Source organism: Dermacentor variabilis, chromosome 1 (assembly GCF_050947875.1).
Source record: "Dermacentor variabilis isolate Ectoservices chromosome 1, ASM5094787v1, whole genome shotgun sequence".
NCBI lineage: Eukaryota > Metazoa > Arthropoda > Arachnida > Ixodida > Ixodidae > Dermacentor > Dermacentor variabilis.
Genome location: NC_134568.1, coordinates 291,012,258 through 291,034,617, shown reverse-complemented (window position 1 = coordinate 291,034,617; position 22,360 = coordinate 291,012,258). Strand labels below are relative to the sequence as shown.

The 22,360-nt window shown below is 44.7% G+C and overlaps 1 protein-coding gene across 4 annotated transcripts in view; it reads right to left on the bottom strand.

Moving 5' to 3' along the window:
* LOC142567368 (uncharacterized) overlaps positions 1-22,360 on the bottom strand; it is a 996,706-nt gene that overhangs the window by 684,855 nt on the left and 289,491 nt on the right. Inside the window, exon 4 of one of the 4 annotated variants that reach the window (XM_075677834.1) lies at positions 6,394-6,631. The exons of the other annotated variants lie outside the window; for them this stretch is intronic. Within the exon in view, the coding sequence (XP_075533949.1) occupies positions 6,431-6,631 (201 nt within the window). The 3' untranslated portion in view covers positions 6,394-6,430. Of the gene's footprint in view, positions 1-6,393; positions 6,632-22,360 lie in introns of those variants that run through there. 4 annotated transcript variants of the gene reach the window in all.

Genomic DNA, 22,360 nt, shown 5'->3' with positions numbered 1-22,360 from the left:
ATTTCCAGTAAGCAATGCTAGGGACTCATGAAAAAAAGAGAGAGAAACTCTTTTATTAACTTACAACGTTTATTAGGGATAGAAGCATCGTCACTTGCATGCGGAGGTCACAAATATATACAGGATGCCCCAATTAACTGTGATGCACCAATATTTAAAAATACAGCAATTGTGTTACTCGAAGAAAACCTAGTGCATATTGTTTCCAGTACAGTGGAGAAGCGGCAAGCAATTTTTCCAGTACTGAGAATCGTTTAGGTATAATTTTAATCATCTAACTCGAGACATGCTATCCTAATTATCAAAGTTTCAATAAAGCATTTCTGCACAGCCAAGGGACGTCTAACTGCGGTATTTTCAGCGACGTACTAATTGCATATTATTTTTTTCCGACTGATAAATAAACCCCGCGAAATATGAAAAACACCACGTGACTGCGTTCTCACCCGCATCATTTACATCGCCCTCTCTGTGTTAGTCAGAACGAAATAAAGGAAATAAAGTAAAACATCGTAATCGAGCTTATCTGCCGCGCCCCAGCCAAAGTAACACGTCGCGTTTGGCGTTATTTGGAAACAAGCTGTGACAGCTGTTGTCTTAGCGTAGATCAAGTGCACAGATGTTTTTTTTTTTTGCCACATTACCTATCACCACAAAGTCGAATTGACAACCTCAGTGCAATGGTTTAAAGGTGCGTTTTGTTTCGCCGCAGTCGCCATGTATTTCTCTAATGAGCAGAATGAAAACATGATTCTTGCCTTGGGAGCTGCAATCACCCGCCGTGGTTGCTCAGTGGCTATGGTGTTGGGCTGCTGAGCACGAGGTCGCGGGATCGAATCCCGGCCACGGCGGCCGCATTTCGATGGGGGCGAAATGCGAAAACACCCGTGTGCTTAGATTTAGGTGCACGTTAAAGAACCCCAGGTGGTCAAAATTTCCGGAGTCCTCCACTACGGCGTGCCTCATAATCAGAAAGTGGTTTTGGCACGTAAAACCCCAAATATTATTATTATTATTGGGAGCTGCAAATGGACACAAGAGGAAGGTCGGAAATATTTATCAGTCATGGAAGTGTGGCGATAGACCGAACGCATCGATTATCATCAGAAATTATAAAAACCTGAGACAAACCGGCAGCTTCCAGAAACAGCGGCGGAGCATTCCATCTTTGAGACCTAGCTACGCACGGATGTTCTGCCATTTATGGCTCCAAGTCCAATTTCCAAGTCATCAGTTTGGAGGATTCTAAATCATTCCGCCTTTCACTCGTACTACCTTCATTAGAAACAACTATGGAAGGCGGGGACCTGCAGAATCGTCTAGATTACTTGAATTGGTTCCTCACAAAAGCCGATGAGTCACCGGACTTTTTGAGCAACATCATGTGTACAGATGAAGCCAGTTTTTGCAGACACGACCAGGTACATTTGTACAATGTACACGTTGGAGTGGCTCCGCCTCACCATCCCAGGAATCATGAAGAAAGCTAACATGCCGTCGTTTGCCCTGAAGCAGGCAACATTAGAACTTTTACATGACGTGCGCAGTGGCTGTGTACACGTTTACATCGATGGCTCAGTCCCATCTGCAAGTTCAGCTGCTGCTGTGGTGATGCCAATAAGATCCGTCAAAATACAGCCAGAAATGTCACATGTATCATCAACGACAGCTGCTGAACTGGTAGCCCTGCGTGCGGCTCTTCATTTCATTCAGGAGGAACCACCCCATGCATAATCAGTCTTCTGCGATTCCAAGGCAGCCCTAATGAGTGTACTCGCAGCACTGCGCAATGGATCACATGAGCAGCTCGTCGCAGAGATCAGAGAAGTCCACCATCGCATAGTCGACGAAGGACACGACATAATATATCAGTGGTTGCCTAGTCCCTGCGGCATACATGGCAATGATCGAGCAGACGCAGCTGCCCGATCTGCCCATGATGGCGTCAACTGCGTTGCCATTCCTCTTTCTAGAGCCGACACAGCGAAAAAACTTTCCGCGCTTGCGCGTGACTTGACATTAGCCCAATGGAATTCGTCAGAGTTCACAAGTGCACGCCTTCGTACCCTGGACCCTAATTTACAGCTCCGTATTCCGCCCGAGCTTCCACGACGTGACTGCACCCTTCTAGTCCGTCTAAGGCTTGGAGTAGCATTTTCAAATGAGTACTCCTTTATTATCGGAATGGCCAGCAGTAATTGGCATAGGTAAACGTATTCCTTCACAGACTCTAGAGGCTGACTGGCGATCCTGAACTCTTGTTCCCTTGCCCAGGTACTCATCATTATCTTTGTCTTCTGCATATTAATCTTCAACCCTACCCTTGCACTTTCTCTCTTAAGGTCCTCAATCATTTGTTGTAACTCGTCTCCAGTGTTGCTGAACAGGACAATGTCATCTGCAAACCGAAGGTAGCTGAGATTTTCGCCGTTGATCCTTACTCCCAAGCCGTCCCAATTTAATAGCTTGAATACTTCTTCCAAGCATACAGTAAACCGCATTGGAGAGATTGTCTCTCCTCGTCTGGCCCCTTTCTTTTAGGTATCTTTCTACTTTTGTTGTGGAGGATTAAGGTATCTGTGGAATCTCTGTAGATATTTTTGAAGATATTTACGTAAACCTCCTGTACTTCTTGATTGCGTAATGCCTCTATGACTGTTGGTATCTCTACTGAATCAAATGCTTTTTCGTAATTTCTGAAAGCCATATAGAGAGCTTGACTGTACTCTGCACATTTCTCGATCACCTGATCGAAGACGTGGATATAATCCATTGTGCAGTGTCCCTTCCTGAGGCCAGCCTGTTCTCTTGGCTGACTGAAGTCAAGCGTTGCCCTTACTCTATTGGAAATTTTCTTGGCGAATATTTTATACAATACTGGAAGTAAGCTAATGGGCCGATAATTTTTCGGTTCTTTAGCGTCTCCCTTTTTGTGGATTAGTATAATGTTGGCATTCTTCCAGTTCTCTGGGACCCTTAAAATCGTGAGACATTTAAATAAAGAGCCGCAAGATTTTCAAGCACGATGTCTTCTGCATCTTTGATTAGATCGACTGTTATTACATCTTCTCCTGCCGCTTTTCCTCGTTTCATATCTTGCCAGGCCCTTTTAACTTCATCGCTAGTTAGAGAAGAAGCCTTCATTACAGGAAAGTATAGAATTCTTCCGCTGCTTTTACTATATCTTCGAAATTGATAATATGCATCTTGGCTTGTCCTATGCCAAGTTATCTTCTCACTGATTTCATGCTGCGTCCATTTTTTACTGCTTCTTCAATCTTTCTAACGTTATAATTTCGTATATCCCTTATTTTCTCCTTGTTGATCAGTTTTGACAGTTCCACGAATTCCATCCTATCTCTTGAGTTGGACACTTTCATTCTTTGTCGTTTCTTCATTAGGCTCTTCGTTGCTTCGGAGAGCTTACCGATTTGTTGCCTTGGTGCATCACCTCCCACTTCAACTGATGTTTCTAAAGACAGCCTAGTTACAGTTTCATTCATCACCTCCATGTGATCTTCATCTCTCTATTCTAAGGCTGCATATTTGTTTGCAAGTGCCAGCGTGAGTTAGCCTTTTACCCTTACTGCGTCTAGTTTGTCCTGTTTCTTCTTGACCAATTTTACTCTTTCTCTCTTCAAATTGAGGTGAATCCTAGCCCTCAATAACCTACGATCACTGCACTTTACCCTACCTAACATTTCTACATCCTGCCCTATGCTGGGATCGGCAGAAAGTATGAAATCAATTTCATTTCTTGTGTCACCATTTCGGCTTTTCCAGGTCCACTTTTTGTTCCAGCGCTTCCTAAAGAAGGTGTTCATTATTCGCAGCTTATTCCTTTCCTGGAATTCTACCAACACCTCTCCTCGAGTGTTCCTAGAATCCACGCCGTAGTTGCCAATTGCTTATTCACCAGCCTGCTTTTCCCCCACTTTTGCATTGAAGTCGCCCCTGACTACAGTATACTGAGCTTGCACCTTTCGCATCGCTAATTCGGCATCTTCACAAAACTGTTCTATTTCTTCATCATCGTGACTGGAGGTTGGAACGTACGTTTTTACTACCTTTAAGCTATACCTCCCATTCAGCTTTATTACTACTGCTACCCTCTCATTAATGCTGTAGAATTCGTCAATGTTGCCCGCTATGTCCTCATGGATTAGGAATCCTACTCCGCACTGCTTCTTGTGTGAAGTCCTCTATAGCAGAGGACGTGGTCATTAGTCAGCACTGTATAAGCCTCGGCAGTTCTAACCTCATTAAGGCCAATGATATCCCAAACAATGCCTGATAGTTCCTCAAAGAGGTTTGGTAAGATAGCTTCACTCGAGAGAGTTCAGGTGTTAAAAGTTGCCAGGGTCAGTTTCCAGTGGCGGCCTGTCCGGGTACAGAGATTCTTAGCACCCTCTGCTGCGTTACAATTCTGATGTGTCAGGTCAGACCTGTAACGGTCAGGAGCTCCGCAGCTGCTGGGTACCGAGGGCCATTGGTTAATTGTAGATATCATCAGGGAGGTTGTGGGCGAATACTGCACTAGGGAGGCCAATTCCTGTTCTGGTGAGGGAGTGTCTTCGTTCAAGCTTAGTGGGCCTTCCTCAGTTGGTTGTACCTGGGTTAGTATTGCCCACTCGCTCTCAGTATCTTTCACGGGTGTCTGGCGTCACTCCAAGCCTGCAGATGTAGTGCACTGGAGAACGTAAAATTCAGGTACACCATCGTCAAAAAAAAAAAGGGGGGGGGGATTTGAACTGCCGACTACCGGAACCGATCATTCGACATAGCTCAGTAAGATAATTCCGCAGACGGCTAGGCTACCTTGTCGCCGAGAAGTAAGGCGCAGAGGGCCTACATGCCTAAGAGATCCGCTGATTTGTCCGCCCTTTGCGGGTTCGTTAACTGAATGAGTCATTTGGGAAGGGGTGGCCGAATACTGCACCAGGTAGTTCAATTCCTGTTTTGGTGAAGGAATGTCTTTTGTTGATGCTTAGTGGGTCTTCCAAATTGGATTAGTATAGCCCCACTGGTTATAGGCATTTTGGTTTTTCTAAAAGTGCATGAAACGCCAAACGGCGCGTTAAATGTACGGTGACGGTCGGTTCTAATGAACAAAAGACGCCACAGACAAAACGACCCCGCGAAGCAACATAACAAGGTGGCGACACGGCAACCTCATTGTATCAACGATCAAAGGTACGCTGTTGTTTTAAACACATGGGCGCGCACACGATACCTCGCAACCATTCTTCCATGCTCGAGCAGCAGGGGTTCAACAGCAGGAGTGAAACGTCGGGGGCACATTGCGCCTGTGAGCTGCGATTATTTTCGGCGGAAGTCAAGCCCATAGGCATTCAAATTGCTAGGCACCTCGTTCTGTGCTGGCTACACTGGCGGCCGGAAATTTCAAAAACAGAAAACCATAAAGAGCGGTCCCCAGCGCAACACAACGTCTCGGTGTCTATATCGTGGGTTCGATTGAGTACGTTATGCTAGTTTTGTGCCGTTGTCAGCTGTTCCATACAGTTAATCATCATCATCCTATTTTTATGTCCACTGCCCGGACGCAGGCCTCTCCCAGCGATCTCCACTTACCCTTGTCTGGCGCTAGCTGACTACAACTTGCGCCTGCGAATTTCGTAATTTCACCACCCCACCTAATTTTCTGCCGTCCTCGACTCCGCTTCCCTTCACTTAGCACCCATTGTGTAACTCTAATGGTCCATCGGTTATCTGCGCTACGCATTAAATCCCTTAGCAAAACGGAGTACCCGCTGTCATGCCAGATTATGGGCGTTGCGTTGCGCTGGATGCTGGGAGCAGCTGGACTGGCCGGCACAATTGAAAGTGTTGCAGGCACTGTTGCAAAAAGTAGCTCTAGAGTGAGAAAAACACGATGCCTGGCTACCGTATATATTTTATTAAATAAAGAAAGCGACAGAGAGAATTTTAATGCAATAAAAAAATATCCGCCAATCCACTCCTGTGAAGGTGGTTGGTCAGCGAAGCTGTAGATATGTTGCGCCTAATGTATGGCAACTTCTGAACCGCTGATCCCATGTTGTGCGCCCATTACGCACATTGCTCTTCAAAGTGACAGATGACACAAGCACACGTTTAAATGCAGTTTACAAAACCTTTATTTTGTTTATTACTTTGAAAGGACTGCTATAACTGCTTTGTGGTCGCTATGATATACACTGATGTTTTCCGTTCTTATTTGAGAAATGTTTTTGGCCAAAGTTCAATCGATGCATGACCGATGTACGGAAGTTGGTTGGATCGGAGCATTCAAGTAAGTGAGGCCAAAGTCATTCGCGAAGTGGGCGAACCACTGCTTTGTTTTTGGTTTTGAGATGTCCGACGACCACTAGCGAGGGAATGGCGGCAACGCACGTTGATCAACGCGGAAGTGCGCGCGCCCCGTCATCAATCATGTGGTTTGACCACTGTTTTTATTTCTGCGTTTAATATTGTAACGAAAGCTGTGCGGTATGTTCGCTTCACGCCTATACCTTACGGGGGCATGAGTCACTGCTCCTGGGTCTGCAAGCCGCCTGGATCGGCCCACTGGGTTTTCTGTCGACATGAAAGACGCGAAAAAATCCCGGGATTTTAGCCATAGACAGCTTCGCTGTAAAAGAAGTAAAACAAGGAAAAAACTTATCACCACTGAAGATTCGGATCGTCCGACCTAGAGATCACAAACGCAGTAATAATCCACTACGTACGCCACGCCAGAACATGACGATTTGTGAATAATTTACCAAGTCAACACCAGGCGCAGCTTCAGTTGGTTTTTACGTGTCTCGCACAGACATTGTAGATGTGATTTCGCCCCAGAACTAAAGCGTACGCCTCTATCAGAAAGAAAACGTTGTTGTCCGTATGAAATAGTATGCCTTCTAGTGCCACAACAGATTTTCTTTTACGATGGCTATTTTAACTTCGAAGAAGGTTCACCGATGACTACGATACTTCCTAATGTGAAATTCGAGCGCAGCTCTACACGTGTTTTCATTTCCCGATATATTGGCTGGGGCGTAGGCAGACCTCCACCCATGCAGCGCTTTGTTTCCATATATGGTATCGGTGGACGCGCAAACCGCATGCCTTATCAATGTCGACATCGATGAACTATCCACGCGCACTATTCTGGTGCCATCTTGTAGCGATCGTCGCCGCAGAACACGTCTTGCCCGGCACTACGCTTTTCTTCTCAAGCTTTCGCCATACCTTCCTCCACCACTTTCCGCCTCATGGTATCATCTGCACCCTCGTCCTCCGTTTTACTCCACGAGCTCTGTTTACTATCGCCGTTTTTCATCCACCACTGCGCTCCGCGTTCGCTCTTTCATCCTTCGCTGAGTTCATTCGCTCGGTGAGGCCAAGGACGCCGACGCTCAACGCAGGAATGGGCGCGTAGCTGCGCCCATTCACAGCCTATGGAAGCCATAGAAAGAGGTTGATTGTACTCCGCAGATTTCTCAAGTACCCGCGGTTATTTGCATGGATGTGATTCAGTGTAGAATAGCCCTTCCTGAAACCCGCTTGTTCTCTTCGTTGATTGAAGTCAAATGTCGCCCTGAACTGAGAGAAATTATGTTGTTGAAGTTATTGGGTATTAACGGGCGTCGTTCTATGCGCACGTTGTTTGACGCGTGCTTTGGATCAGTGCTTCGTGAAATCGGCAGTAATGTGTTTTCGCCCACGGCTTACTGCCTCAATGCCGTCTTTATATGTCGCACGTCCGGATAACACCTTTTTCCTGTAAGTGAGATCCTTTGCACTTGATTTTCATCTGTAATGTCCGAATTGTTCAAGCCGTTTCATAACTAAAGCGTTAACCGGAACAGCAATTGGTGATCAGGCTCTTCAGCAGTGCCGGTTTTTGTCCTTTTTGTTATTTGAACGAGGATTATGCTTCTTTATAGTTAACGTAAAAAGAAACAATTCTAGGGAAGGTGGCTTCAAAGAGGACACGCTAGCCGTAATCATGAAACTGAATGAACTCGCTTTATTTTCTGTCCTTTTGAGCATGCATGCGTGCGTGTTCCTGCATTCGCGCTTCATAGCAAAACAAACAAATGACTGGATTGCTTATTTGAGCCGTACCGTTTCAACCGCAACGGTAGCCGACGTAAAAATCACGCTGAAGTGAACCTACCGCGTGAGCTCCGCGAAAAGATCCGGATCTACCCCATCCCGAAACACATGCACCCCAACACACCACCGAACGACGGCAAGCCCGGCCAGAAACCATTAGGAGGGAGCGGGAACCCGAGGAAGACAAAAAATTGGAGGACGCTTAAGCTTCGCCTTCAAGAGTGGAACGCGACAGCATTTCTCCAACGCGCCCTAGCAACGCAAGAAGCAGACACCTACACACGAACCTTGGCAGACTAGAGGAGCACGCACTCCGAATGCTACAAACAAGTCCGAGGGCGAGTCAGAAAGTCTTTGCCCCTATTTTTTTTTTTTTTCAAATTACGGCTGTAAATGCTAAATCAGCATATCCATTCTCAGCGGTGGATCTTTCACGGACCGGAACGGCCTTACCTGCCGGTAGCTCCGCGGCACGGCGCTGTTGTCAGTTGATGAAGACGGCGGTTGAGCTTCGCACGTCCACGGCGTACGAGCAACGAAGTGTGGTTCGTTTTCTACGAAGCAAGGGAGGAACGCCCATCGAAATCCACAGGGAAATTCAGCCCACGTATGGGGAAATGTGTCTCGCTTTGTGAACTCTGAGGTGGCGGTGTTGCGAGTTCGCAAAAGGCCGTGAAGACTTGCATGACAATTAGCGTTCTCGGAGGTCGCGTGCGTCGACGACTGAGGACAACACTTACCGTGTGGATGCAATGGTGAAAGTAGATCGGCATGTGCACTTCAAGAACATTTCCTAGAGCTTGGCAATTCGTATGGGAGTGTTTACGACATCGTTTAAGGGTCCTGAGGGCACCTGAAGGTTTCATGTCAGTACATATCTAAGCAGTTGGATGACATGATCAAAGGCAAGCTCATGATTGCTTCACTGAATCATCTGCAACGGTACGTCGAGGGTGGTGAAAGTTTTATGGACCGCGTTGTTACTGGCAATCAAACGTGGATACTGCATATCACGCTTGAATCGAAGCAGCAGAGCACGGTGTGGAAACATCCGGGTTCGCCTGTGACAAAAAAATTCCGTTCAGTGCCATCTGTTGAGATAGTGAGGTAAACGGTCTTCTGGGATCGCCGAGGACCGTTCCTGCTGGATTTATCGACACAAGGTGCAATCATCAATACCAACAGTTACTATTCCACATTGTCATGTCTGCGGGCTGCCATCAGGCGAAAACGCCGAGGGATTCTCAATGTGAACAACACAGTTATCCTCCACGACAATGGGAGGCCACATGTGGCAATCACAACCGTTGACAAGCTCCGGTCATTTCGCTGGGAGAGTCTGGCCCGCCCACCATACAGTCCGGACCTGGCCCCTAGTGATTTACACGTTTTCGGTCCACTGAAGAAGCTCCTTGCAGGACAGCGTTTCACGTGCAACGATGAAGCCAAGACAGCAGACCGAGGGTGGTTCCACAGTCAGCCGGACGAATATCAACCACAGGGGCATCTCAAATTTAGAGCTGCGACGGGGCAAATGTCTGAATCAGTGTGGGGTCTATGTGAAAAAGTAGTGTAAGGTACGTAGAAGAGCACGTTTACTTGTAATTGTCAATGTGTACCCTTTTTTCGCTAATAAAACATAAGGGCAAATACTCTCTGATTCGCCATTGCACCGTCCCATCCGCGCAAAATTACATCTACGGAACCCCCCTAATTAAAAGCGGCAATGCCCTGACTAAGGAGAGCTCGCGGACCAATGCCACTGGTTTGCCAATTTAACGCCCGTGATAGACACCAACCGCAAACCCACTTTCGAGCAGTGGGAGGCCATCCTTCGCAGCGATGACCCTGACCAGCTGCAATTGCAGGTCGGTCGCGGAGCCATGGCAGCGGAAGAAACCAGAGGGCGGCCGGACCGAACGGCCTTCCCATTCGACTCGGAGAATTTTCATGTGCAATAAAAACGTTTTTGAATCAATGTTTGGACGTAAGACACGAAAATGTTATCGCCTCGAAACACCTCAATTTTCATACAGAAGGCTACGCACCCTTCCTTACCATGGAGTCGTGCTTCGAGCGAGGAAGTACATGTCACACGCACAAATGCCACTACGTAGGACGCACTGCTTTCAACGTCGCAGGCCATGGCACGTGTTAGTCATCCAGTTCGGAACGGGCAATTCCGCCACTGTAAATGCGCCGCGCTGAAAAAAAAAAGAGAGAAAGAAAGAAAAGAAACAAAAGCGGAGGAAAAAAAGGGGGCGCTCCAAGGCTCCAGTATGGAAAACGAAGGGAAGGAACGCCGCTGCATGCGCTTGGCGAGGCAAAGGGGGAGAGTGTCAGCAGTGCTCGCTTCCTGGCACTGGCATGGTAACAGGACAGGTAATTAATTCTATCGCCTCTAAAGATAAACTGATTTGAAAAAGAAATTATTTCGGTGAAGCGCTTTGTACACATTGCGCCTAACAGCTTCCATGGACAACTCAAATTTCAAATGGCGCCTGGTGAGGGACCCTTGAACAGCGGTTTGAAGGGGTTTCGGTGAAAGTTGGTAAGTTGCCTGCGTTCTTGATATGCGCGAACATATGCGCTAACATGTTTAGTTTTCTTTCTTCCGTTCGAAGAGGTTTTTCAGAAATAGCACGAACATTTAGTGTAATTCATGAAAGAAATAAAGGAATTATTGATTTGGTATCTTCACGTGGATTACCTCTACAGGCTGACGTTACTTGCGCGCTAAATCCCAACATAATGTGCATGTAGGTAATTAAAAAGATTAAATTACTAAATTGAACCCATTTCCAGCTTATGACCGAAGTTGAATTTGTGTGAAATTGAACTCAAGTTATGTATGTCAGTCAGCAGAAATACACAGTCTAGCACCATTGTTGAGAAATCCGTCCTTACAGTGTTCTACGAAACACAGTTGAATTTCCCAAACCCTCTTTCTAGAGCAGTACGGGCGATCTTTGAGCTAAAAAAAAAAATCAAAGGTGGCACCTCATAGCGTTTCCTAAATATAAGATTCAAGTGACATGCGAAAACACGTACACGATCCGCAGAGCACAGTAAAAATGCACTCCCAGTAAAAATGCACTGTCGTTCGACTTACTTTCTTAACAAAACATCGTTTTATGCATTGAAAAACAAAAAGTAAGTGGAACGCCAGTGCATCTCACCGCAAAGTTCGGGAATTAATATCTCGAAACTGGTGTCATACTGTAAATTCGTTCCAAGTGAATCCACCTTGCGAACCCCACGGCTAGAATTTGTAAATTGGAATATGCGCCATAATGTAATTAGTGAGAAACTTGATTGGTGAATTTTTATAAATTAGTCGATTTTGCAGTTTAGTTTTTTCTACAAGTATTGTGCGCCGCTTCGAGTAGACCAGCTCACGAAGAAAAATTGTGATATCTGCCAGAGGCATTTTTTATAGATTTTTGAGTGTTCGCTGAAACACACACTCTCTCTCTCTCTCTCTATATATATATATATATATATATATATATATATATATATATATATATATATATATATATATATATATATATATATACACTGCCAACATTTTAAAGTATGCGATATAACTACAGGAAACTGAAACTTTTATTGTAAGTGTATATCAGGTTGTAATTCTCCAAAGTCGCACAGATCTACTGTCTTTTGTTTTTCTTGAATATTGCAAGTCATTTATGTTGATTGTACTCTGTTGCGCATAACATCGACACTACTATTACCCGAACTATTGATACATTTGTGATGTAGAATTAAACACCAAATACAATTCTTTGCTTGATTATTAAAATTCTTTGTAGCGAATGCGCATTTTTCATGTGCGCTGTACTGCTGCTACTGGGATCCAGGACCCCTTTGAGGCCCTCGTTGCCTGTTGCCTGCATCATCTTGAGACTGTATATAATTGCAGGAAATAAATGTAAATTCAAATAATGTTTCGCGCCCCCATTGTTCACCATATGTGATAGATAAATAGGTCTATGTCTGTTAAATATAATTATAACTGACAGAAACATCTCCAGGCTCTCACTTATTGTAATAGTATTTCGCATTTTATATATATATATATACAAAGAGAGATATCAGATCACTTGCGGTTGTACAGTAAATGGTACAACTGTACAGAAAAAAAATGTACAGGAAATTGTACAGTCACATGAAAAACTCCCGATCGACACAGCTTTCGGTTGAACAACATATGCTACATTATTTTTTTTTTTCCGAGCGTGAACGAAGCCCGGAATACACGCAAAATATCCGCGCGACTGGCCGCTTGGGGCATTTTGCGTTTATTCGCCTGCTTCTTTCACGCTCGGAAAAACACTTTATTGAATCACGGCCCCAATTCCAGCGAAGCTTTTTCTTTCGAGCATTCACATTATGAATTTTACTTACTTGTGAAACACCACAGAAATTCAAACATTGCCCACATATGAATCACGCATTGGCACATGTTCCCCGCAGACTATAATGCTTTCCAGCACTAAACTGCAATTTGTTTCTTCTTTTTGTGGTCGTCTTTAGACCTGTTTCATCGTGTTACCGCGCCTATTCACCCAGCTCTTCTCACTTTTGTTTAAGGAATGTTCAGCCAAGGCTGTACTTCACCCACGCACACGTTCGTACGCATGTCGACCATAATGTTCACCCATTCCCCAAATTTGAAATCGGTTCTCCCAGGACGACGGGCTAAATTTTACGCTGTAATTTAACGACATACCTTGACCTCTTCCGACACATCACCCATAACCTTCCCCCTATGTACACGAAATATAAACAAGGTGACTCATTTAGTTCATCGAGAACACCACAGGCGTCTTACATAATGAATGAAAATAGGAAAAAACGACTGTTCAATAATTATTTGCAAAGCTCCTTATTATTTAGAAACGTCAACGTTTCACCACACATTGCACATATCGCGCACCCAATTTTCACCAAACGTAAGCAAGTTGTGACGTATAGTCATTCCGGGACGTTGGGAAAACAGCGGACAACAACCGTATCACGCATTCCAACACTTCATGATGGAATGAAGAGGTCGGAATGCCGAATCTTTCAGATGTCCATGGCACGTTCTCAACTTTGCACTTCGCCTGCACACTACCGTAACATCCCCTTATTTTTGCAGATTACAAACAAAAAAGTTCAATTATTTCACCAAAGAAATCCGGGAAACACACTATACGAACCTCGTATAAGGCATGAAAAAAAAAGAGAAAAAGGTGTTAAGTATTTATTTGCAAAACTCATAATCAAGCGAGAAGCACTGAAGTCTCGGCACACATCACATTTATATGTGACCCTCTCTTTTCCCTAAACGTGAACTCATTGTCTCTCGCGACACCAGGAAACAGGTTATAAAGGTCACACAACGCTTTCGAGCAGTTAAATTTTTCGCGAAGGGAGTAATTACCTGACCCTGATTGAAAATTGTAGCACGCAGCCCGCATAATATGCCCTCTATGCTCTCAGAATGTCAACTTTGTGGCACGTTGAGTTCTTTCAGGACATCGGGGAAACCTCCTTTGTGGTTCAACGCTTGTGAAGCTTTCGGTACACGTCACCCATAACATGAAACCCATTCTCTGTCAATTTAGAACTGCCACCCCCTTTGCTGGTTTCAAGGCAGCATGGAAGCTAGGTGAGTGTATTAATAAAGCCTCTACGCAAGCAAAAAGTTTAGTAATTTGATTTAGTCATTAATTAAGCAACACCCCTGAAAAATTTTTCTGTGTATTACCGATACCACTCTCCATATTCCCTCTAAATAAAGCTTAGTTCTATAGGCAGCGCACTTGAAAAAAATACACGCTCAAAAGAAATGAAGCATCGAAAAAATTCTGCAGTTCGTGAGAGTTCTTACTTATTGTGTCCCATGTTTTTCCAAGTGCGGTGCTAAAACGAAGTCATTAATCAACTAGCTTACCAGGGCGTTTTAAGCTCTAAACATAAACTCTGTGAACTAGCTAGTTCTCCTTGGACACCGTTAAAACAAGCATATGGCGTTTTCGAGCACTTCTAGTCGCACTAGATCATTCGCTGTAAAAACTTGCAGAGCAATGTTGGAAGCAGTATGAGCACTTAGCGATACCATTATTTTATAGGTAGAATCTACCCGTGTGCCACTAGAAATGAGGATTAGTTTGGAAAATTCCTTTAAAAGCGCAACTTTTTGACGCCCGTTCCTGCGGCGAGTGTCGGCATCCGCGTATTTGAGCGAACGAACACAGCGAAGCGTGAAATGGCGAACACGGAGCGCATTGAGGGATGAAAGACGAGATAGGGAAAGTGGAAGAAGAGGACATGGCGAAAGGGGCAAGAAAAGCTTAGTGCGGCGACGATGACTACTAGGTGGCCCCAGGGTAGCACGAGTCGTTTGGGAGGTCTGTCTGCGGCAGCTGCTGTGAATCGCGCCCACGCGTCACCCACGCGCTGCCTTTCGCGATCTCCCGATTCCTGTTTGCTCGAGCCGCCCACCGCCGCAAGCCGCACCGCACGCTTGCGTTTACGCGGAAAACTGCACGCATCCAGCACTTGTGCACACATTGCCGCTTACACTGTGTACACAGTGTATAACTTATTTTTACACATTAACCCGCCGTGGTTGCTCAGTGGCTATGGTGTTGGGCTGCTGAGCACGAGGCCGCGGGATCGAATCCCGGCCACGGCGGCCGCATTTCGATGGGGGCGAAAACACCCGTGTGCTTAGATTTAGGTGCACGTTAAAGAACCCCAGGTGGTCAAAATTTCCGGAGTCCTCCACTACGGCGTACCTCATAATCAGAAAGTGGTTTTGGCACGTAAAACCCCAATTATTATTTTTACACATTGTAAACCGAAATTTTTGCACAAGTGTTTGATACGTGCAATCTTTCGCGCGACCGCACGCGTGCGGTGCGGCTTGCGGCGATGGGCGGCTCGAGCGTACAGGCCCTATAGTCGCGCCGCACATCGCTCCGTTTGCGACGAGCCGCACCAGACAGATTGTCCGCGCCAGCAAATATATCGCGAAATGAAAACACATATAAAGCTGCGCTCAAATTTCGCATTAGGGAGCATATCGTAATCGTCGGTGAATTTTTGCAGTGAACTTTTCCCCAGATTATTAGAATGCGTTGAAATTAAGTGAAAGTAGCCATTAATAAGAAATCGAGCCTTCCCCACCAACAATACAAGGTTTTATTCAACTGAAGAAATTAACAAGTGAAAAGTTAGAAATAACTTAAACCTCGGATGGATAGGCGGCAGAGCAATGTGCCTATGGCACAAGCTACAACTATGTGTTCCATCGTCCAACGTATATTGCACGTATTACTGTCTGGCAAGCCTGCGCGTCGGATGCGATGCAAATATCAACGTGCAAAGGTAACACGTAGTCTTAGTCTGTTAGGGGATCTCGCACGTTGCAGGCAGTTTTCTAGCTACACGAGAAGCAAGTGGTGCTTATGTTGGCTTAAAGTACTCCGCCAGAGTCGACGATCCGTGGAAAACCTGCACGGCTGACATCCCAGAAGCAATAAGTGAGAAAGTCCTCGATGCGTCTCTGCAGGATGGCAGTTAGGTGAGGATGAAGCCAAGCTACGAGCCACAAGAACCAGCTTCAGAGACGATATAAATTATGCAACTGAATAATTTGGTGCATTGTTTTTAACATAAGGGCACTGAATAATTTTTGATGAAGCTAGGTCAAGTGCGTAGCACCGAGATTTGCACAGGTCAGCACGTAATGACTCAATTGATTGAGTATGAGTGCAAACATGTTGCATCAGACAAATTCAACAAATATCGTTTTTCACACCTGCTTATGCTTTTCAATGTTGTTTCATTGATTATTAATATTGCTCAAACGGTATGCAGAGCCAGTTACAAAATACCGGCACTGTCAGCTCCCTTCGGACTGGCAAGTTTCGAAAATAATTCCAGTACACAAATTTGGCGAAATGAATCCACCATCAAATTATAATTATAGATCTATGTCATTAGCATGCACCAGCTACAAGGTTTGTTGAAAACAATGGTTTATTTCATCAAATCGACAGATTCCGGATGGTATGTCTACTATAACGCAACTTATGAGACGATGCATGACCTTGCTCAAGGTATTAAGTAATAATGAAAACTCCCTAATTGACCTCATTTATATGGACTTCTCAAAAGCGCTTGACAATGTTAAACGGTAAGTTTAACAGTGGGCCTGGAATGTTGCGGATGGGCTAGTGACTGGCTGGATTAGTCGTCGTCTGTGCGACCATCAACATCCAGTTTGTATACAATGCACTGCACTATGCACTAAATACGGCGATACCCTACTCCCGACATACGTGAGGTATCTGCCTTAGCATCACTATTTTTTTTTAATTCTTCATAAGCGATCTGACTAGCGATATCAACGTAAATATCACGCTATTTGCAGACGACTATAAAAGGTTTTTCAACGAACATTTTCAAAAATTCTTAAAGGTTGCCTGTGGCAGATAGCCCAATCGTAGTTATGAGGTGGTCTACTCGAAACGGCGTACACTACATGCAAAAAATTCAACTGCATAATTGACTAATGAACTTTTTAATTAATCACCTTATGACCCATATTGAAATTTACACATTCTAGCAGTGGAGTTCGCAAGGCGGATCCACGTGGAACGAATTCTCAGGATGACGGTAGTTTCGAGATATTAATTCCCGTACTTTGCGGAGAAATACATTGTCGTTCCAGTTACGTTTGTGCCTGAATGCATAAAACGGCGTTTTTTTTTTTAAAGAAAGTTTTAAGTTCTTGAGAACTCCACGGCAAGAATTTATAAATTGCTGGATGGGCCACAAAGCGATTCGTTAAAAACATAATTTGTGAATCTTTGGTAATCAGGCGATTATGCATTTCAAATTTTTGTGCATGTCCGCCTCTTCGAGTAGACCAACCAGCTCATCAACTATAGAATTGCGCTATCTGTCGTAAGCAACCTTTAAGCATTTTTAAAAGTGTTCGCTGAAACACCCAGCACATTGTATATAGAGGTTAAACACTACAGTGATCAAAGTGAACTACACAGTGCATTGAACAAAGTAGTGCGCTGGTGTTTAGACTGGCGGATGACGATTAAACTGAAATTTTAGCCTTTTCCTGCGGATTTCTTCCGCCGCGGTCGGGATTCTGTGCCTGGTGCAAAACGTGGCAAATGAACATCAACTGTAGTAAAACAGTCGTGATGTCATCTTCCAATAGACATAGCCCCTTCTCGTTCGATTATTCTCTGGGTGGCATCTAACTTAAAAGAGTGTCTCAGTATAAACATTTAGGTGTCATTCTAACCGAATATCTTTCAAGGTCGAAACATATTGAATACCTAAACGGGAAATCCCCCAAAATAATTAGGTTATTTGCGCCGCACTTTAGCTAAGAACCCCCGCGATACTAAACTGCTATTATATAAAACGCCAATTCACCCTGTTCTAGAATATGCATCTGTCGTTTGGTTCCCCTACAAACAATGCGAAATAAGCTCGCTCAATAACGTTCAACGAAAATCTACCAGTTTCATTTGCCAAAATTACAGCCGCACTTTCTGCTCAACACAGGCTCAACAATCTTTGAACATTGAGCCGTTACTTTCACGTTAACACATTGAAGCCTTAAAACCTTTATATGCAATTAACTCTACCTCTGGTCTTTCTGGTTATAACTATATCACATTTACTAACGCAAGTTGTACCCGTAGCTCCTACGCCTTGAACATAACACCTACTTATGCCCGTACTAACACATTCAAGTACAGTTCTTTTTTTTTCACGCACAATTGAGCTTTGGGATTCTCTACCCGGTAGCATTCGTTCACTATCCCTAAAAGATTTTGTAGCTGCCACTGGTAAGCAATTCGCTAACATGTAAAGCGCTTCTTCTTGACCATTCATCTTTTTGTGTTATATGTGTGTTTTTAATGTGCAATGTATAGTCATGTATAACTTTCCCACTCCTGCTATAGTCCTATACTTGGCTGCAGTATATGTGAACAAATAAATAAATAAAATTTTAACATCCCGCTCCAGGTAAGTCTGATCTCACTTGGCCATCGCACGAGGAAGCCTATAGCCTCCAAAGCCACAAAAAAGTTTTTTTTTCTCAGGCGAACGCTACGAGGGACCAACCTTGGCAGTAAAGATTACGCGTACGTCACACTTGTCAGACCGCTCCTAGAATATGCTAATTCGCTTCTCATTCACAAGTAGCGGCTCTATTAAATTCTGGAGTTCTACAAGCCAAAACCACGATTTGATTATGAGGAACACCGTAGTGAGCGACTACAGATTTATTTTGACCACCTATGGTTCCTTAACGACCACCGAATACACGGTACACTTGCGTTTTTTTTTTTTCACCCCCATCCAAATGCGGCCGCTGCGGTCGGGATTCCATCCTGCGCACTCGGGCTTAGTAGAGCAACGCCACAGCCATCGGCCACCGCGTCGGGTGGTAGTGGCAGTAACACCCTTAAGAACATGCAGTGGAAAGCGCTTACACTTATTACTAATTCCTATCGTGCATAACTGCTTGAAGATCAACCACTCACGAAACATTGCAACTAAGAAACCAAAACAAAGACAGCACAGACACGATTTGACACAAAGATTTTCTTCTGAGATCCAGACGAGAATAGAGTGGTCTCGATCTTCGATCGGCTTATAGTTAACACAACAGTGTTAAATATAAGCCATATTTTCACGGTCCCTTCCATAATATTCTTGCAACTCTACAGAAAATTTATTTTTCTTGTTTTTATTGCAAATTTCGGAGTTAGTATTATTTCTTCCTGTGTGGCCAATTTATTTTCAATGAAGAAATCGATCGAGATTTTTTTACTTCGAATGCACAAATATCTTCTCAGCGGGAACACAGCAGACGCAAATAAACTAGAAACTACAGCCCCCATCGGACTGTGCGATTTCGCTTGCCCGTTGGGTCATGTTAAAATAGATAAAAGTCTAGCGCCCATATCCGTCGCCATGCTATGTGCGCCCAAATTAGGTCACACTGGCGTAATGGGCGCAAATTCCAGGCACACACATTGAATTCTAATAAGCCCACGCCACCCGACTTCTGGCCGATTCTCCCTGACGCGCTACTAGTGATGACGGCTCGGAATATGAGCTATTTGGACAATTATGACCCTTTAAGGACGAGACACACGGGGTGATCATTCCAAAGCTTTCCGGAATTTTTAAAAATCACGTGTTGCAGATAACATAATCATAGTCCTTAAGCTGCATTATTCAGAAAGGCGGACATAACTTGCACGAGAAATCGAAACACATGTTCAACTAATGTAAGCAAATCACTAATTAACTTCAGAATTACTTTAGGGCTCATATTGCAATTTACGAATCGCAGCCGGTGAGTTTGCAAGCCGTGTGCACTTCGAATTAATTTCAAGAAAGACACGATTTTGGAGTTCTGCGCTATCAAACTCGCCGTAAAAATGCACTGTTCTTCCACTTTCTTTTTTAACAAAACGCTCTCTCATGCACTGAAGCATAAAAAAAAAACTGTAACGCCTATGTATTGTGTTCTGACTTTGGGAAATATCTCGATATTGCTGTCCTGGCTATGGTGTAGGGCTTCTAAGCACGAGGTCGAGAGTACAAATCCTGGTCACGGAGGCTGCATTTCGATGGGGGGCGAAATGCGAAAACACCCGTGTACCTATAGATTTAGGTGCGCGTTAAAGAACCCCAGGTGGTCCAAATTATTCCAGAGTTCCCACTACGGCGTGCCTCATAATCAGATCGTGGTTTTATATTTTTTTTAACTGCCGTCCTCCTGGAGATTCATTTCAAGGGATACGTCTTGCGACCTCACCGGCTGCAATTCGTAAATTGCAGTATGTGGCGTAATCAAATTAGGAAATCAATAAGTGAAAATTTGTTAGTTGAATACATGTTTCGATTTCTAGTGCTGGTAATGTCCGCCTGTTAATATAACAACATAGCTCAGGGACATGAATTATAGGCTATATGCCAAAGCTAATAGTTGCGGTTCATTCCCTAAAAGGTAATACGACATCGATTCCATGATGGAAGGTATCAGTATTCTTGTACCGTCTTCTGAATTGAATTATGGGGCTTTAGTTGCAAAAACCACAATTTTGATTACAGGCACGCCGTAGTCTCCCCAGGAACTGCGGATTAATGCTGACCACCAAAATTAACGTAAACCCAATGCACAGGACAGGGGCGTTTTTGCATTTCGCCCCCCCCCCCCTCGAAATGCGGCCGCCGCGGCCGGGATTTGATCCCGCGACCTCGTCCGGGCTCAGCTCCAGCCCGGAGGTGCAACTCCGAGCGTTGCAGCGAGCCGAAGAAATCGCTGTCACGCATCGCCTGGTGGCCATCTGGCCTTCCTGAGAAGCCCATGAACCACTCTGACGAATAAAGCTGTCTCTCACTCGCGCCAGCGCTTGGCAGCGCGACACAATAGCCGCTAAGTCACTGCGGGGGATCCGCCGTCGGGGGAAAATGGCTGGTAGGTTAATCGTTTATTGCTGAATTGATAAGACTGTCCAGCCAGTGATAAAAATAAAATTGTTCAACGCATGGACACACGATATTACTCAATGATAAATATACGTCTACAAACAGTATATACACCCTTTGGGCCGTATTTGTCCCACAACGATAATCGTCATCGGTCTTGCTCACGTTTCCTTCCATGAAAAACTGTGCGCTCGTACATTTCCTCTCAAATATGATCCATCAATCTGATAACGCGCAAGCCATTCGTGACATAAAAGCACTGGGTGCGCAGCTTTAAGGAAAGACATAAAAGATAGAAGACTATTATGGGGAAAAACTACACCCCAAAGGGTTTAAACTTTAATTTTAGAGTAGAACACAAACCAAGTATAGCATCAAAGTTGGTGGCGCCGCTACGTATCCTGATATCATACAGTCAAATGATCACGATGGTATCACGACGTGGATCATGACATTAATGTCACGAATGTTACGTCATGCATGTTATGATTAAATCCAGTTTAAGGTGGTTTAAAGGAACGAATACGTCACCACGTACGACGGCGTAGAATTACAGACAGACAGACAGATTCAATCTGCCTAAAGTAGGCAGAAAATGCTTCGCATCAATTTAGCATGCCAGCAGAAGCACATAGATGCTGTTCAAAGTTCAGCTCCTACGCGCGCTGCGAGTAGCTTTACCGCATGGCGTTAGTACAAAATGGCGGAACCATGACCAACTCTGTTCCATTTAGGAGCATATCTCCGGGCGTTACTTTCGCTACCTCTGTTACCGCGCGAAGAATTAATGCAAAGCATTCTTCTCGGATTCAACCCAGTTTTTTTCCGTGCATTGGATGCACCAGGTGGTTGCACGTTAAACCCCGGGTGGTTAAAATTATCAGGAGTACCACAGTACGGCGTGCCTGATCATCAAACGGTGGTTCTGACACGTTAAAACCATATAATTATTTAACCCGGTTTTTAGCGCTTATCGAGGTGCTTTCATGGGCCGATCCCTAAGTGCAGTCAAAATGCAGCCCGCAAAAAAGGAAGAAACCGTGGCTTAAATGGACATGAATTCAGCCCGAATTAAAATATTTGTGCCCCGAAAGTGCGCAGAACTGTACAATTAACAATGACATTGCAGAGCAATCGGGTGAAAAGTTGTTTGGCATCAAAAGTCGGGCACCCTTTGCCGATAGACAAATATTGAATTTCGGCCCTGTGGACTAAACTGCTCAGAATGCGTTATGCCAGACCGCTAGCCTAGGGCAAGAGTCTCTTGAACACGCACTGTCATGTTACGTTATTCACACCGCATAGCCACCCCCACCACGCACATGAATAGCGCATTTGAGGAACAGTACGTGCGCGCTTGCGAGACAAACTGTCACGACAGGTGATGGGGTTAGCCGAGCAAAAGGACTGGCATGCTACTGCAGATATAACGAGAGATCAAATAACGCGAGAAAGGGGGAAAAAAAGTACGCACACGCATCAACTCGCTAAAAACCCTCGGGAAAGGAGCAGCAGTGAGCATCATGAAACGAACAAAGTGGAGCTTTGTGTCACCGTCAATAAACAAAATGCTATCCGTCTCTGAATGCCAAAAAGCTAATAAAGGAATAAAAGCAGGCTGGTCGCGAGGCACCGGTTCGCAGAGCTGCCAACTTATAAGTGCACCGTTACCCGCGTCGTTCACCGCCCACCACACCTGCATCAGGTCAATGCC